At 34.9% G+C, this 17,450-nt stretch overlaps 2 protein-coding genes across 2 annotated transcripts; one reads left to right on the forward strand and one right to left on the reverse strand.

Annotated features, from left to right (window-relative positions):
• The first annotated feature begins 374 nt into the window (after nt 1-374).
• LOC125824690 (uncharacterized) lies at nt 375-3,966 on the forward strand. The gene is made up of 3 exons (XM_049504081.1): nt 375-579; nt 2,483-2,683; nt 3,649-3,966. Exons 1-3 carry the CDS (start codon nt 469-471, stop codon nt 3,682-3,684), a joined length of 348 nt encoding a protein of 115 aa, XP_049360038.1. The 5' UTR covers nt 375-468; the 3' UTR covers nt 3,685-3,966.
• Nucleotides 3,967-4,520: 554 nt separating this feature from the next.
• Nucleotides 4,521-16,786, reverse strand: LOC125824687 (histone-lysine N-methyltransferase ASHH1-like). The gene is made up of 10 exons (XM_049504080.1): nt 16,618-16,786; nt 15,615-15,679; nt 14,627-14,783; nt 10,117-10,203; nt 9,784-9,868; nt 9,617-9,710; nt 9,284-9,482; nt 8,206-8,240; nt 6,500-6,809; nt 4,521-5,218 (listed from the first exon to the last, which is right to left on the reverse strand). Exons 1-10 carry the CDS (start codon nt 16,648-16,650, stop codon nt 4,922-4,924), a joined length of 1,362 nt encoding a protein of 453 aa, XP_049360037.1. The 5' UTR covers nt 16,651-16,786; the 3' UTR covers nt 4,521-4,921.
• Between the last annotated feature and the right edge of the window lie 664 nt (nt 16,787-17,450).

Below are 17,450 nucleotides of genomic sequence, written 5' to 3' on the forward strand. Positions count from 1 at the left end.
TGTTTATGGTGTTTTGATTTTATACTATTTATTGTTGTTACTATTTACTTACTAATTGTAATATTTTCTTCACTATTACTATTTGATGTGTTATCGTCAGGCTCATGATGCAATCTCTTTATCTTTATAACATAGTGATAAAATTTGAGTACACTCTCTCCTCCCAGATGACACCGATGAATTTCTCAAAATATATTATTATTATTATTATTATTATTATTATTATTATTGTTGTTGTTGTTGTATATAATATACATAAATTATAAAAAATTTAAATATAAAATAATATATAGTATTATTTTTCTTATATTTGTCTAACAAATATAACTATTTTTAGAAAGGGATAAAATCCTTTTCCACCTTCAACAACATCTATAAACTGATTATTCTTAACTGTAAACCACCCATTCCCACCAAAACAATTTTTTTGGTGTTTTTGGAAGAGGAGAAAAGGGTGATAAAAGAAGAATGCCAACTCTTAATTTGTTCACAAATTTACCAGTAGATGCAGTTATTGCTTCTGATATTCTCAAAGATGCTACTAAAGCTGTTGCAAAAATCATAGGCAAACCAGAGTCAGTTAAGTCATTTAGGACTTTTTTCTGTTTTCATTCATATTTATATTGACTGCTACCTGTTTGATAATATTCCTCTGAGAAAAGTTTTTATCAATTATTTAGTGGTAATTGTAAGTATCTTTACTTCTAATTTTTTAGGTTGGAAATGAAATTGGTTTAGTAGTAGTTACATAATTCCACTCATCAGGATGTATTTTTTTAAAAAAAAAATAAAATTGGGGGTAGGGGACGTAGAAATGGGAGAGGGGATTACAAGGTGGGGAATCGGTGAAAGTTTAGGTACCAACCAACTAAGTTACCAAGATTCTCCCTTAACACAGGTTTTTGAGTCATGTGGTACCTTTTTTTTGTTAGTATAACCATATGCTATCCGGAATTCCCGACTAATTCCATTTAAGGGAGCTGCATAGGGGCCATTAAAGAGGGAAGCATTCCCTATATTCTTTTCTCCATTGTCAGGCTCGAACTTGAGACCTCAGGTTAAGAGTGAGATGGATTATCCCTCTCACCACACTTGATGGTCATGTGGTGGTTAAGTGGGAACATGTTCAGAGATGGGGTTAAAGAAAAAGAAAAGAACTTTTACATAGGTTTCAGCTTACTGGGGACATGAATAAGAAGTTGTGGAGGATACGACTTAGGCTGGAAGGTTAGTAGGTAGTTGTAGAAATTCCATGGAAGTTACCAGTAGTCGTAGTAGTGGGGCCAGTTCTCTAGGTCCATACTAGTAGTCGTAGTATTAATCATGTAGTTTCTTGTCCAAAGATGTCTGTAGTGGTTTCTTGCACTTCGATTATTGTATTATGTTCTTGTAGTTACGTTCCTTTTTTTCAGAATGCTTTGACAGTCTCTCTACCTCCCAAGGTAGGGGTAAGGTCTGCATACACTTTACCCTCACCATACTCCACTTGTGGGACTACAGTGGGTATGTTGTTGTTAAATATAAACTGAAACTTTTGAAGGAAATATTAACTTTAAGTAGAAGAAGATAATAGTAAAGGGGATATTTTTAAAAAATAGGGAAGTGAGATGAGTAGAAAAAATAATTTAGTCCTTTGTTGCTCAAAATAATGAATGACCAGGTTAGCTATGCGAGACCAAGTTAGTTGTTAATTAAGACTATATTAGCACTAATAATATTTACACTACCAACAAGAAGAAATCAGTATCCTCTAGCACATGGTAGTAGGAAGGATATTGACTCTTCAATTGGACGCGGATTTATATTTTGATGGGATTTGAACTTGACACTGAGCACTTCCACCTTAACCATTACGATAAGTCTTCATTGCCTATAGCTTGTAAATTATTGTTTGTTAGTTTGGGGTCACAACTGAAAGGAATTATTCGTTGGTTTTCTATTACATTGATGTTGGTAGATTAGAAATGCAGAATCCAATAAATATTTTGATGCCAATTCTTGGTGGCGTGGAAATCTTTGGCAGTTGGGTTCACTCTATTTCTTTTTGTGCAAGTATAAAGTAAATATAAGTGATCTCTTAGCATTTCTTCGTTCCAAAGCAGCAGTACAAGTAAATTTAGTACCTTTTTTTCCCGTACGTAGAATACTAACTTCCAGCAATTGCGGGGTGACTTAAATGATGGGTTATTTTTCATATTGCTGATTGTAAGGACCAGAGTTTCAATATATGAATATGGAGTTGGTTTAAGGAGAGCTTATACTATGCAAGTTTAGTTTGTTTAGAATGGAATGGTGTAGTAAGCATCTCTCTATCAAAGAGTTTTTGATATAAATTTTTTTCCTGAAGATGGAAATGTCTACCATGGATTTTAAATACAGGTGCAACTAGCAATAATCTGATTATCTCTTAGTTTCACTCTATGATAGAGTGAATTTACTCTTGTGGAAGTATGTTGACGTAACTCTACTTGTTTTTCCCCAGTATGTGATGATCTTGTTGAATGGAGGAGTTCCTATTGCATTTGCTGGTACCGAAGCTCCTGCTGCATATGGAGAATTAATTTCCATTGGAGGTCTTGGACCTAGTGTGAATGGCAAACTCAGTTCAACCATTGCAGAGATTCTTCAGACAAAACTGTCAATAGATAGCGACAGATTCTATATAAAGTTTTATGATTCTCCGGTAAGTCTTTACGAGAACAAAGAAGGAAATGATGTTCTGTGTTTTCCGCTACGCACCCCCTCCCCCCCCTACCCCACCTTTTCCTTGGTCCACTGCAAGAGAATTAGTTTATGTGCAATGCGCTTCCCCTTGTCTTGACCAACTAAAGGAATCATCTACTACTTTCATTTTTGATGCCTGGATCAAATAGAACTAATTCAATCAACCCTAGCGAAGTTAAGACCTTGTTTGTGTTTTTAAAAGTTGGTGTGATATATCGAGCATATTGCAAGTTGTTTAATAGTAAGGATCACTCTGCAAAGAGGGGATAAAAATAGATGAAATTTGTATATATATTGAATTAGTCGTAAAGTTTGTTCTGAAATTTGTGGAAAAGAACTACTTAAAGTATCCATATGGAAAACGACTTTCATGTTAATTTAAGCTGAGGTTGAATTGATGTCTTCCGTTGATTTTGTTTTTAATAACTGTGGTGTCTGGGCCAGTTTGCACGCACCTCAACTAACTCCCAAATTGCATTACTGTTTCCTCAATATATTCTTTTTCAGTTGAATTTGGTTGTCCATCATGTATGGAATCCTACTCATAACTGATTGCCGATTGGTTTAAGTTAAACTACCCATATTGAGATGCATCGATGGAAATATCCTACAATCCTATTGGAATTGTCTGTACTTTGAAATAGAATATAATTAACAAGAAGACAACAACAACAACTATGTCTCAATCCCAAGCAAGTCACTAGAATCTGAATTCGTACATAATAAGTAGAAATGTAACTTATAACCTACTTTTTGGTTGCACTTATCCATGCTCAACCAGCACAAACTTGAGTTATTGCTGCATTTAGCTTGGTTCTTGTGCTTTAATCTCGCGTCGTCTTCTTTTATTTGACCATGTTTACATCTGTATAAAGGTTTTGTCAACCCTATAGCTTAACTGAAAATCCTTTTCTTTGCATGCAGCGCCCATTTTTTGGGTTCAATGGCTCAACTTTTTGATGAACCTGCTTAAAAATAACTGCTCTGGAGTCTGGAGAAGGAACTTCTTGGTACAGCAGCAGTTTAAGACTTCATCTGCTCTCAACTGTGATCGTTTCACGGAAGAAGTAAACCCTTCTGATATGTTCAATTGGTGATACTTTTGTACAATGTTGTACAATATTTTGCTTGATTGTGAGTTTCGTAGCGCTAAGAAATAGGAAACTATAATGCATATTTCAGCATTAACATATGCCCAGCATAGGGATAGTTTTCCAAATTTAGTGCTTCTGTTGTCTTCTACTTTAAATTGCAATCATTCTTAAATAGATTTATATTATGTTTTTATACAAGTCAAAGAAGTTCTAACTGCCACCTACCTTGTCTAATAGTGTCATGGCAATGAATTATTTTGTTTCTTTTATTACAATCATGTGTTATAAGTGCATACATTAGTTTTTTTTTTTTACACATTATTGAAATCAGACAAGTTTAAATGGATAGCTGATCAGAACTTGCTTAAGATAGACGCATAAAAATTGGTGTTATTATTGTTGAGTAGTAGGATAACTACATATTATGAAAACATTGTTTCGAGTTATAAATTAAAGCAAAAAATATAAATTTTAATGATACACATTCAAAGATGATGTGAAGCATTATTTATTGCCATCCTTGGTTTTATTTGCAACAACTCAGGAATCCAAGTTAAACATACGAAAAAAGTGTACTTGGACCTAATATTTATGCCAAATTGCGTTAACTTATCTGCACATGATGTTATACCAAAACCACAATACTTTACCATGTTTAAGTGAAAAATAACAATGATGATATATATGCTATCATAAACTGTTCCAACATTTTCTGCTTACTCACCAAACGCCTTAAAATAACTTATTTCCATGAAAAACATTTTTCTCCGTCCCAAACACTTATTAGTGATAAAATACTAAAATAGTGTGACATTAATAGCAAGTCAGCACAAGGTTTTTTCCCCATAAGGACACTAACAATGGATAAAAACTACAAGTAACTTCCCTGGCTATGCAAACACCCAAAAATGGTGTAATGGTTAGTTGGTTACACATGAAATTCCCAGAAGGGTCAAGTGATAAGCTGTTCTAATTTTTTTGTACTGTATATATGCTAGTAACCATGTCCCTGACTTACCCTAAAACAGAAATTTGTCCGAAATATTTCTGAAGATTAAACGGTATCAAATACCAGACTAAACGTCATTGATCTGACATATACTTCATTTAGCTCCTCCTTCAGAAAGCTTGGGTTCAGCATTGGTTGTTTGAGGTCCGGCTCCTCCTTCAGAAGGACCTGCGGCAGTGGTGTAGGTTGCTGGACGAGGGTACATCACATTCTTGATTACAGAAAAGTAGAGATCAAAATCTGCTTTGTATTTAGAGCAGTGTGCTTCGATCCACATCTCAGCTACACTGGTGGGCACACTATCTTGGTTGTCCCGCCCATGCTCTTCAATGGTAGGGCGAATTTCTTCGTATACGGAATTAAGCTTCGAAGTTGCTTCATTTTTTAACCCCTGCATTACATTGGCAAAATGTTTTAGAAAATTTACACAAAGCGGCATCATTTTTTATCCCTTGCATAAACATTGGCAAAAGTGTTCAGAAAAATTACAGTTAGGTTTTCCTTCCACAAAACGAGTTTAGTATTTCAACGCTAGTTTAACCACCCATGCCTGACAAAGATCAATAATGTGGCATCACAAACGAGAATTAGGAGGTTTGCCTTTTTCTCTTCCTTTCCTTTTTTGGGGGGTTGGGTGGGGGGTGGGGGACATGGAATATGCAGTCATGATGATAACAGCAACTACCTGGAAGTATTCTATCCAACCCGTCAACCCCCATCAAGTTTTCTCATCCCCTTTACTTCTCTCGCAAGTGCTAGAGAGTAGATAATGAGCCAAATCCACTGATAGATGCTAAAAGCATTTCCAACTTCAAGGATTTTCAACACATCACCATTCCGCGTTAGAAAATTCCTAGATACTACTACGATGCCATTACTGTTGTTAAACATGTGAAAACCTAACAGACAGAGTTGCAATGCTCCAACAGAGAAAAGGACTCAGGCTGAGAAAGGTGGGAGGTTTAGCTAATCAGTCAGATTAGCAAATATTATCAGAAATTGTGCAACTTCTTTGCTAGGAAAGGAATCGTATCCACATAAGGAAGGATCAACAAGGAACACCACATAATTCCAATTCTTGAGAACCTTCCAAAATTTTTTAACAGAGATGAGCAGTTACTTACGTTTTCACTATGACGAGCATATACTATTTGAATACAGTAAATATGCTTCCGTACTTCATGAGAATACAAGGAAATAAATTTGTGTAAACGAGAATTCCACCAAGTGAAGGGTATGATATCAGCTCTACTGATAACTGAGAAGCACCAAAAAAATCAAAAAAACTTTCTGCTCAAAACAGTATAATGAGGAAAGTACACATGTCATCCTAAAATCAAGGAGTTTGGTTCTGGTCCAGTTAGGTTTTCATGGATGCTACAAATATGGCTATAAACAGCAGAATAAGATGTGTGCTCCATGGTGAAGCAAAAAGTAAAATAAAATAACCACCATAACAACATAAAGTGAACAAAAAGAAGATTGAGGTATATCAGTTACTACTCCTTAGAGCACTTACTTGTACATGGATATATTTATCTAAAGAAGAGCTCATCAAAGCTAAATGGAGTAGAAACATTAGCCTCTTCACCAACCCATGGAAAAATATGAAAGAAAAAGTTGATAAAATTAACTACAACCATGATGTCTTACAAAGAAAAGGTGATCATACCTCGTACATGATAACTTCTTCTCGTGCTTCCTTCGATGCGAACAATTTAGCAAAATCTCCATCATTCACTTGCTTACGGCTGGAAGATTTTACCTTCCGCTTGGGAAGGCGTTGGGCTTTCTTCTTCGGTGTTGAACCAGATCCAATATTAAAACTCTTACATGTGGTATTACTTGGTTCCAACTTGAGTGTAGACCCCTCACTGTCATTCAATATTTTAGTTTGCTCATTTCCTCCACTAGTTCCAGAGATCACTGGCAAAGAGTCATCCTCTGCCGAGTCATAAAGTGGAACTTCCTCCACTGTATATCTGCAGTAAGAAAGCCAGATTAAGATGAATATCCAAGAATTAGAAGGAAATGAGTAAAACTGTAGAATCCAAACTATAATATCTTAGGCAATTTTCTCTGATGGAACTCACTACCTGAAAATTTCTTTCTTATCACTGTTGACAAATAAGTGAACTGCCTCGTGTTATACCATTTAGTGATAAAGTCAAGCTCAAGTCATCCAACAATGAACCAAAAGCTAACAAGCTTCACCTTTACTATACTATTTGACCGGTCCCTTATTACTTTAACATGTAATATTTCAGAAAATAGTATATTCTCTCTTCACCGTGTTTCTTATTCTTTTAAATGATGGTGATGTTTGGGTTAACTTACATGCATTTCAACTAATTACACCAAGTACCTGCTACCTCCCACCAACACAGGTACTGAGTAACTCTGTCCACCAAGGTATTGGATACCTAAACCCGAGACTTCATGGATCTCCCCCAATGCATTGACCACTAGAGTCACCCTTGTGTGCTCTCTCAATACCATACATGTTTCTTACAAGTAGGAAAAGAAAGGCTAGCTACTAGGTGGGAAACATAGAATGACTATAATAAATCGTAGAGCAGTGAGGAGTAAATCCATCCTATGATATCATTTGAGCTTTCCCTTTCCTAAGATCCTGGACGTGGTACTGACACATGAACTTGGCTACTGGTTTGATCAGTTCAAAAGTCAAGTAAGGAAAGGAGGTCTGTTAATTTTATCCAGAAATATCATTTTCGGTCTATCTATCGATTGAACCAGAGGCTGGGCTCTTGTTGATAGACATAAGAAGTGGGATTAAGAATAGGGAAAGAGCAGCTCTACTCATACTTTTGCTTATGGAAAGACATTAGACACCTAATAAAACATGCAAGATCTCTTACAAAGCCCTTGTCAGTCACATTTATGTATCTCACTGAGCTTCGAATGGTATCACTAATGTTTCTCGAGATAAATCCAAAACTTTGAAGATCTAGAACAATATGTTTAATGCAAGATTACTTCAAGTCTTCTCAAAATAAACATACAGATCAAGTCTCCTCATTGTGAATCCAAAAGTCCACTTTATTTTCCGTAATTCACAATAAAACATTGATTTGTTTATTGAGTTAACAATAACAACACGAGGAAGAGCACACATTTCAATAACCAAAAAAAACAGAAGAACAAGAAGAAGAGGAAGAATACATGAGGAGAAAAGTACCAATCTAACACGGCTGTAGCCTGTAGACATTTTTATTTAAGATTTCAACTTTCATTACTTATAAGTCTACAGATCCACAGCCTATTTCATAAAGTTACTAACAGATCAAAGCAAATCAAGTTAACAGAACCAGAACCTTAAGATTTGTACAAACTTAAAAAAACAAAGTTAAGCATTACCTGACATCCCCATCTTCCCAGACATGGTTGTACTCCTGAGCAAAGATAAAAAGAGAAAAAAAAGAATAAGAAATGAGTTTGATAAAACTTATTTCGAATTTAGAAGCATCTATTATGTTTTAGAGAACAGAAGAAAGCATATGCCAACAAGCAGCTCTTTCCTCCCCTTTCTTTGATACGTTGCCAATATGAGCACCTTTACCACATTCTTTCTAATAAAATTTCATTTGAATTACTTAGTTCTACAATTTACGTTATAGCTGGAATTATAGTTCCTCCTCAGACAATCTCAAATCAACTGTGAAATCTACGTCCAGTGTGGTAATTTAAAACCCCTTAAGATTGGGTATTCAATGTCTCGGGATTAGAATGCAATCCTATCATCCTAATTTAAAACACTTCAACGGTGAGGCTTATCAATATCAACAAGAAACAGAATCTATGATCTCATTGATCAACCAAGCTTTAAATGAGAAAAGCAAAGAAGACATCTACTACATAGACTTCCATTTTTTGTGCTCAAGATTCAAACATAATAAGCTATAAGCAATTATCTTTTCTTTTTATCAGTGCAATAAGCACTGTCCTGGATTACTTTCATTTTCAGCCTCAAAAGCAACATGCTATTTATCCTCTGATAAAATTCAAGGTCACTGTATTGGGGTGTATTTAGGCCCTTGGATGAAGGAAGAAGATATATGCAAAGAAGTAACGGAAAATGACGATACATCCAGAGCTTCACAGTTGAGAAGTACAAGATCTTAACAGAAAGAAGATGACACTTCCACTGAATCAATAGACAAGAACAAGATATATTCTTTTAAGATGTCATAACTCTGCAACAATTTTAATACCCGACATTAAAGAACAGACTGATCAGAAAAAAAGACTTTGGTTGGTAAGGATACACCATACTACAACATGTTATTTGCGGATTGTAGTATGTGACTAGCAAATTCAATCTATATGCATAAGTCATTAATCATTTTGTTGTCTAAATTCTTGGTAAGAAGGAATAAGTGAAATGAGGCTACAAAGGGCATTCCAGATATAACAATTCATAAGAAACTGAAGTTACCTGGAATCCTTGAGACTTAGCACCCAGAAATATAGAACAGTTTGCAGCTCCACACAGACACTGAACAGTTGCACCCCCATACCACTCAAAATTATAGTTGTACGCCAGCTCCATTCCAATAGATATATCCTGCTTTGCAAATATTCCTACCCTTGTTTCCCCTAACACTGTCCATTTCCTTGTTTCACAATTTGGCCAGCTGGGAAATTTAGGAACACAGTATAAGTACTCTCAAGCAGCACCAATTAACCATAATAATTTGTCACTGACTGACCAAGATTTGTATCTTATTTCACTTTTCATCAGTTTGACAATTGGCATTTCAGCACTTACCATGAATGATTTATGAATCTTGCAAAACTTCCCTTCCGGGTGGCATCAATGAAATGATTAGCATCCAGAGAAATTATGTACGCGTCCTTGAACCCTGCACAATCATACGAAATTATAGTAGTGATCTGTAGATGCATTGACAACCATATGTAAAGTTGATAATTTACCATGAGCTTCATAAGCCTGAGACCTTTTCTTTGCTTCTTCAGATGATATCACTTCTCCACAGTATTCAATGATGAACTGTCCAGCCTAATAATGTAAAGAGATAGGAACAATTGGTTGATTGCAGCTAATTAAGAATAAGCCTTAGTACAGTTACTGCACAAAGACCCCTGTTATGTTCCACAGAAAGCTCATGTTTGATAGGCTCAGTTTTGGAATTTTTTCTTCATGTGACCATCAAAAAATGAAAAATCTTTTTGTATATGCCAAAACTGAGTTATACAAATTAATGGTCACCTAAAAATAAAATAGGGGGGTTGCTTCAGCAGAATTACCTTTATATTCTCATCAGCTAAAAGACCCCAACCACGCCCTTCAGTCCTGAACAACTTAGTTTTTGCATATTCACATTTCTGGAATCTCTGTGGACAGCAAGCAAAACACTTCAAATTAATATACCTACAATTATCTGAGTGACACTTACTGTCACTTTCAAAAACGGCACTAAGTAGAATCTCCATTAGTTACTGAGGCAGTCAACTACATATAAGGAACTACAAACTCTTCCTCGCAGTAGATGAAAGGATAAATTTAAGTGAAGAAAGATTCTCAATAGGAAAGAACTAAATAACAAACAGCAATTATTTTAATTTTATTTTTTGTTTATAAAAGAATAACTAGGAGCGATTATGCCATACAGTAAGTGCTCGGAACAAAGCAAGTTCAATCAAACAGAGATCCCCAGTTTCTCAGTGTATCTGATAGATAAACCACTAATTCTGAAGCAGCTTTTAATCATACCCTGATGAAATAGGAAACCTGATGTATAAATATAGAGATCAATAGTTGCATTTTACCACAAAAGATCACTCAAACCCAAATATCACACCTTCCCAGAAAACATTCTTTCAATCAAATTTTTGGAACAAATGAGTCACCATTCACAGTTACAGATAGCACATAACCTCTCTAGGGTATTATATATGCAACGATGACACACTTTGCTGCATGAGCATAGCATGAATGCTTTTTTTTTTGAAACTGGTAAGGATTGAAAATTTTATATAGCTCAGCTTCCTCATATCACATAAATCTCTAGAAAGAGCAACATATGGTGCTTTTAATAGTCAACAGATGTTTTTAATCTACACAACATACAATGGAGCTCCTTTATAGGAGTATAGTCTACACAAAATAAGGAATATTTCCTAGTCACAAGGATGCCTAATAGTACAACCATTAAAAATTCCTTTTTTTTTTTATAAGTGTTAAAGAATGACAAAAGTTCTACATTGGTGGTTAATGAGATGGGTGGACTCCTTATAAGGCTTGGGCAATCCTCCTCCCTTTGAGCTAGCTTTTGGGGTGTGAGTTAGGCCTAAGACCTAATTTAACATGGTATCAGAGCAGAGCCCATCTCACCCGATGTTGGGGCCCCCAAAATCAAAATTGCCCACGCAGCAGATGCTAAGCACTGGGCGTGAGGTGGGGTGTTAAAGAATGACAAAAGTCCCACATTGGTGATTAATGAGATGGTGGACTTCTTATAAGGCTTGGGCAATCCTCCTCCCTTTGAGCTAGCTTTTGGGGTGTGAGTTAGGCCTAAGACCTAATTTAACAACAACTATGGCATTCAACCTAGCTTGTGCACACCTCGACTAATTCTATGAGGTACCTTTTATCACCCACTAGCACAAGTACCAGGTAACTCGGCCCACCAAAGCTTGATCACATGGAAGAAGTCACCAAGTAGTTTTGCCGCTGATTTTTGAACCTAAGCCCTCATGCTTCTCAACCCTCTTCATTAACCACTATACTACACCTCGACGTTCAGAATATTTCATATAACAATTTGTATAATAAATCCTATACACATACAACAAATCTAGATGCAGTCTAACTATCACAATCAAGTTAAAGATCGTATGTTCCACTCTTACTACACATTTACCTGATCTCTAGAATCTTTAGCTAACACTTTGATTCAACAGATTTGCTAGCATGAAATAACTAAAAAGGTTAGTTAACATGAAATATTGACTTGACATGTTAAACAATGTGACATTTGTATTGGCCATGTTAGGCGTGCAACCCGGCAGATGTGCATGATGTAGTCCCCATGTTAGACTATGTCAGCTCATTACAAACATTGTAAGGTTCTGAGATTTTTCTACCTTGTAATTATCGACTCCAGCGCTCTCTTTATGCTGGACAGTTTCTAATAAAACCACTTTCACTTGTCAAAAAATTTATTGCTTTTGCCTTACATACAAACTCACCCAGATTTTCATTTTCATTAGTCTCTGGGCACGCGCTATGCGCGTGTACCCCACTTCTATTATACAGTCTATTTATTATTTTATGACTTTATCATTGAAAACCTTAATATAAGATCAACTTGGACATTGTGATTTCAAATGACCAATTGTGACAACTTAAACATCAGGGCTACTAATGTGCCAATGTTAACAATCTTCTCAATAAAATCAAGTCATAAGTAAGAAAATATAGTGCTAAAACTTTGGAATGTAAAGAAAGAGTAAACAACAGTTGCAGGTTGATCATTCTACATACGATTACTTAGGAAAAAAATGTACAGTAGAAAGCTTGTTTGACTTAAATGTTCAACTATATTGTCCACATCTAATCAAAAACCAAGTAGACAACAGAAATTTTGAGTTTTTCATTCAAGAATTCCCATTTTGGAAGGAGATAGAGACAACCAATTAAAAAACTTTCAACATGAAATAGCTATTACACAACTTCCATTATGTGTTATAGCTCGAACCTCGAAGAAAGGAGAGAACTATAGAAGTCTTATACTTCTGTGTGTAATGAAGTTGTTCTCCTTTTATTTTCCACCTGCACTCAACTTTTCTTTTGCTTTCTTCCTCCTCCTTTTCATCTCAACTTGGAGTTTGATGAAAGGTAAGTTCCTAATTTATAGGAGTTAAATAATAACTTTTCCAATGTAATTTGGAACTATTAAGATGAAATTGGTGTGATGCTAATTAAGAAAACCATTGAATGTGATCTTTCAAATTCTTTGCCTTTTGAGAGTAATAACAACTGACATTCTACATCATCCCTAACCTCCTCCCCTTAATTTGTTCTCCATTAGTAAGTATAGGTTTGGTAGATGAATGGGCTTGTAAGCCGATGGAATTAAAAGTAATCATTAATGGAATATAAAACAACAAACAATTAAGGCCGCTTAGTTAAGATAATTAAACCAACAAATTGATGGAATACAAGTTATTACTTAATTATTTAATGGGGGTAATTTTATTGTTAGGAGAGGATAAATTGGTCCTTCAATATTTAAAGGGTATTTATGTAATCTAACTTTTAACTTAGGATGTTCCCACTTTTAGTATAGTATATGATGATGCTATGATGATGATGATATGATGATGATTAAAATGGATCCAAATATAAAAGCAGAGAGGTCTATGACATGGAGTGGACAAACGGTCCGAACTCCGAAATATTAAGGACTTAAGACTTCCTAACACCAAGAAGAAATGAAATAAGAAAAAGATCCGAGAACAATCACTTGTAAGAACGAACATGTGAAGTTATGGATCAAAGAATATGAGGGCAGCACCTTGCCCACACAAAACGAAATCACTAGTAGGCCATGAGCACAAACATTGTTGAATAAGGCTGTACTGTATTTTAGATGGTATTACAGTACAGAATTGGCCCAAAGTGAGCAAGGTTGATCCCAGGAAAGGTGAAAGAAGAGAAGCAATAAAGGGGCACTCATACAGCAACAGATGCAGGAAAAAGTTTGTCTTAGGCCTCCAATCTGATGATTCATCTCAAGATGGTGCATGAGGGGAAAAAAAACATTGATGGAGGATACTAAGATAAAGGTTACTTGATAGCAGACTTGTCAAAAAAAAAAGTTATTTAGAGAAGAAGATTAGCTTCTTCTAGCCATCTAGAAGTTCCCTTTGCCAAATTAGTATGAAGCTCTTGCTGTCTTAGTGGTTGATAGGGAGGAAGTGCTTAAAATAATAGTCGAAGTTCTACTTGGGTATGAAGAGTCCCATGAGGCGCAATAGAAAAGGGCAGCATTAGGAGACTGCTAAAGAAGAAATTACAGAAGTAAAGCATGGAAAGTTGACAAGATAAGAAACTGGATAAAGCTCCATCACATGAAATATACGAGGAGCATCAAGTGGAAGACTGCATAATAAGATGGTTTAAACCTAGTTTTAGAAATGGGTTATGGTAAGAATGGTCATAGAAATGTATTTTCACGGGTTCTTGGTTGAATAGTTTCAGGACTGCATAAAAACTTCTCACAATTTGCATCATTTTTCCTCTTTTTTCTGTTTTTTATTCCTTTATCATTAATTTTTAGGATAGTTTCTAGTTCTTTTTTTATATAAGCATCAACCAGAAAAGGTAAATTGCTGGAGTTGGGACTCAATCCTAGGTCGTCGATTGAAGGAAAGAACTTGAGTGCCCCTATATAACCAGTTCGCCTTTTGGCTTCTATAGTTCCAAAGAAGCGTTTTTATAAAATTTATATACCCATCCAAATAAATGTGTAAATATCATTCAAAAGAGCTAATGAAATCATATTAACAACAATGAAAAGCTATAAATTAACACTAGGAAAGGTAATGCATAACATGACCTTTTTGAGCTTATCATGAAGGTTCTAAAATACCACTACTTTCACTCTCTTTCTCAACGTGTAATTGTAACACAAATTTGAGGCACTACCCATAAAATCTGTTGTAAGTTGGAAATCAATAAGATCTCTGTAAAAGTAAACTAATATGAGAAACATCATAGAAATGTTCAACACATTAAACGAATCATATTTACCTGATTTCTGCAAGTCGCACCACACTGACAGTACCCCGGGGTACATTCAGTGTTGGTTATTACGTTCAAGCATCTTTCTACACACGCACTTTCAGGATCACTTGCATCATATTTGCATTCACAGATAGCAATATCATCCTCTTTCAGTTTCTTATGCCTGTAAGACATTAGAACATTCCAATTAAAATTGGCTAACTACAGCCAAGATGAGTGATAATTGAAAACCATTCAACTCCAAATCAAGGTCAACTAATCTAGGTATATGCATCTTTGAGGGCACAAGTTTTTTTCTTTTTTTTTTTGGGTGGTTTTTTGAGATTCAAGTTAAGACATCAGAAGCTTCAATCTTGAAAGCCAAAAAGCTATAAATCACATAATTAAGAAGTAGGACACAAAATATCTAACGAATGAAACAAAAACTTATTTCTCTATCACAGAAAGAAACTAATTTTCTGTTTCTCATCTTTATAGAACAAGGAAAAAGATGAAACATAAGCATTATAAAACATTAGTTTCAACTCACAGAAAATTCTTCCTTTTAAGCTTGACTAGATATAATCCAGAGTTCAAATTTCTTCTTTTACTCATTTTCTTGCCATTGAATTCATACTCCAGGCCATCCTTGGCACAACATGGAACAAGGTACAATAGTTTATCAAAGTTTAATCTCTATTTTTTTTAATCAATGGTTTATGAAATTTTTTGTCTTAGAAGTGAAAACAATAGCAATAACCAATCACTTTTGCATAGTCATAGTATCCAAATCTTAGATACCCGAACCAACTTTTTGGACCATGACTAAAATCAATATGCCATGCAAGTGGTACTCACAATTGCAAACAATGTCACAATAATTCAGAAGTCTAAGCAACAAGTGTATGAAAATGAACTTCAAAATTTAAAGATTATCAAAAGAAAGAGACAAAGAGTACGGTTAACTGGCAGGGAGATGATCATTAAAAGTAGCAAAGAAAGGATTTGAGCTCACTTTCGCCCTAAAAACTCATTTTGAGTAATATGAATAAATGGTGTTACTCCTTCTGGCAGTTGAACCTTCAAAAAAGAAGAAGGAAATAATTCACCTCATTACTTGATGTAAATAGAAATATAGAATGGCATATTGTAATGGAAAATCACTTATATATAAGCAAAGGGGATGCATTTATTATACAGGCTCCATAAACATTTTTATACAGTATTATCCTAGCAAATATCATGGGTAAGTTGTTGTTGTATCCTAGCAAATATAATGGTTAAGTTGTGGTTTTTGTATCCTAGCAAATATGCGACTGATAAATAGGCAAATCAAATATCATATATATGTATATATTATGAAACCTTGACTTTAAGACTTACTTTTGTTACTTCTTTACTTTTATTTTTGTGTTTTGATGAATATTCGGTTTGGATTAGGGCTGGCTTACCTATTGGTGGGTTAGATGTCATCATGACCTTGGCTTTTTGGGTCATGATGAGTTCCAAAGTGAATATTGTCTTGTGTCAAGTTGCATGTTCTTTCAGGCTTCACATGATGTAAACAAAGTACGACCTGTGTCTTTCTTTCTAATTCTAAGATCTCCTTTAATGATCTTCCTTTATTTCTCTCTTTCCCTTACTCTCATTGTCGCTTGGAGCAGGTACCTTAGAAATACAAAACACACAGTAGGGCCTGTTTGGCCGTGAAAATTATGAGTATTTGACAAAAATAATTTTTGTTTCAAAGTGAAAAATGATATTTTGTTTGTCCATGAATACAAATTGGAGTTGTTTTTTAATTTTAGCCAGTGATTTAGAGTGAAAACATTTTTTTGGTGTTTCTCAAATTTCGAAATTTTCCAAATTTTTATTCCAAACGTGATTTCCAAATTGAACTCTGAAAAAAAGTAAAAATACTCATGGCCAAACACCTACTAAGTCCATGCAACATCACACTTTTAAATTTACAACATGCTTGAGAAATAGTGAGTAACAAAACATGAACTTAGGCATACCACATTGCTTTTGTCTTCATCTGAATGCAACATCTATGCAACCTATGTCAGAAATCTGGAAACTCAAAAAACTCAACATAGTAAAAGGTTTTCATCAGTTTCATACCCAAGCACAAGATCACACGCAACCCAAAAACAAAAACAAAAAACTATTACATATGAATAAATTAATATTAGAGAAGTCTTGTTTCCTTCTACCAAGAATTCGGACCCACAAAAGAGCTTACAACAACAACATACCCCCGTGAACCCACAAAAGAGCTTGAAAAACAAAATAATTCAAAGGCGAAATTTCTCAAAAACAGAATTACCAATGCCCAACAACAACAACATACCCCGTGTAGGGACTACCCAGTGGGGTCTGCGAAAGAATTACCAATGCCCGTAAACATTAATATTTTAGATAAGATAAATATTAACCCTTTAACATTATTTTTTTTTAAAAACTTTGAGTGGAATTCCTCCAACACCCGTAAATGTTTTTAAAAATTTGATAAAATCATAAATCACCATTCAACCAAAGAGATATACACAATAAAATCTCGAGAGAGAGAAAAAAACCAGGTAGAACAATCTATGCTATAAAAACGCTTTAATTCAATGTGTGTTAGCATAAAATGAGAAAAAAAAACTAGTTCCAAGTACAATACTCAAAGGTATCAAATGAGTGCTCCACATATTTATTGTTCAAAAAAATCGGGGAGGGGATTCCAAGGTGGGCATTGAACCCCATCAACAAGATAAAAATTCAGGTAGTCAACAAATTAAGCTACTAAGATTTCCCTGAGTACTCCAAATAAATGTTTAAGGTTTGGGAGAAAAAAACAACCTAA

This window comes from Solanum verrucosum, unplaced genomic scaffold (genome assembly GCF_900185275.1).
Source record: "Solanum verrucosum unplaced genomic scaffold, falcon-dt-bn FXZP01000022.1, whole genome shotgun sequence".
Taxonomy (NCBI): domain Eukaryota; kingdom Viridiplantae; phylum Streptophyta; class Magnoliopsida; order Solanales; family Solanaceae; genus Solanum; species Solanum verrucosum.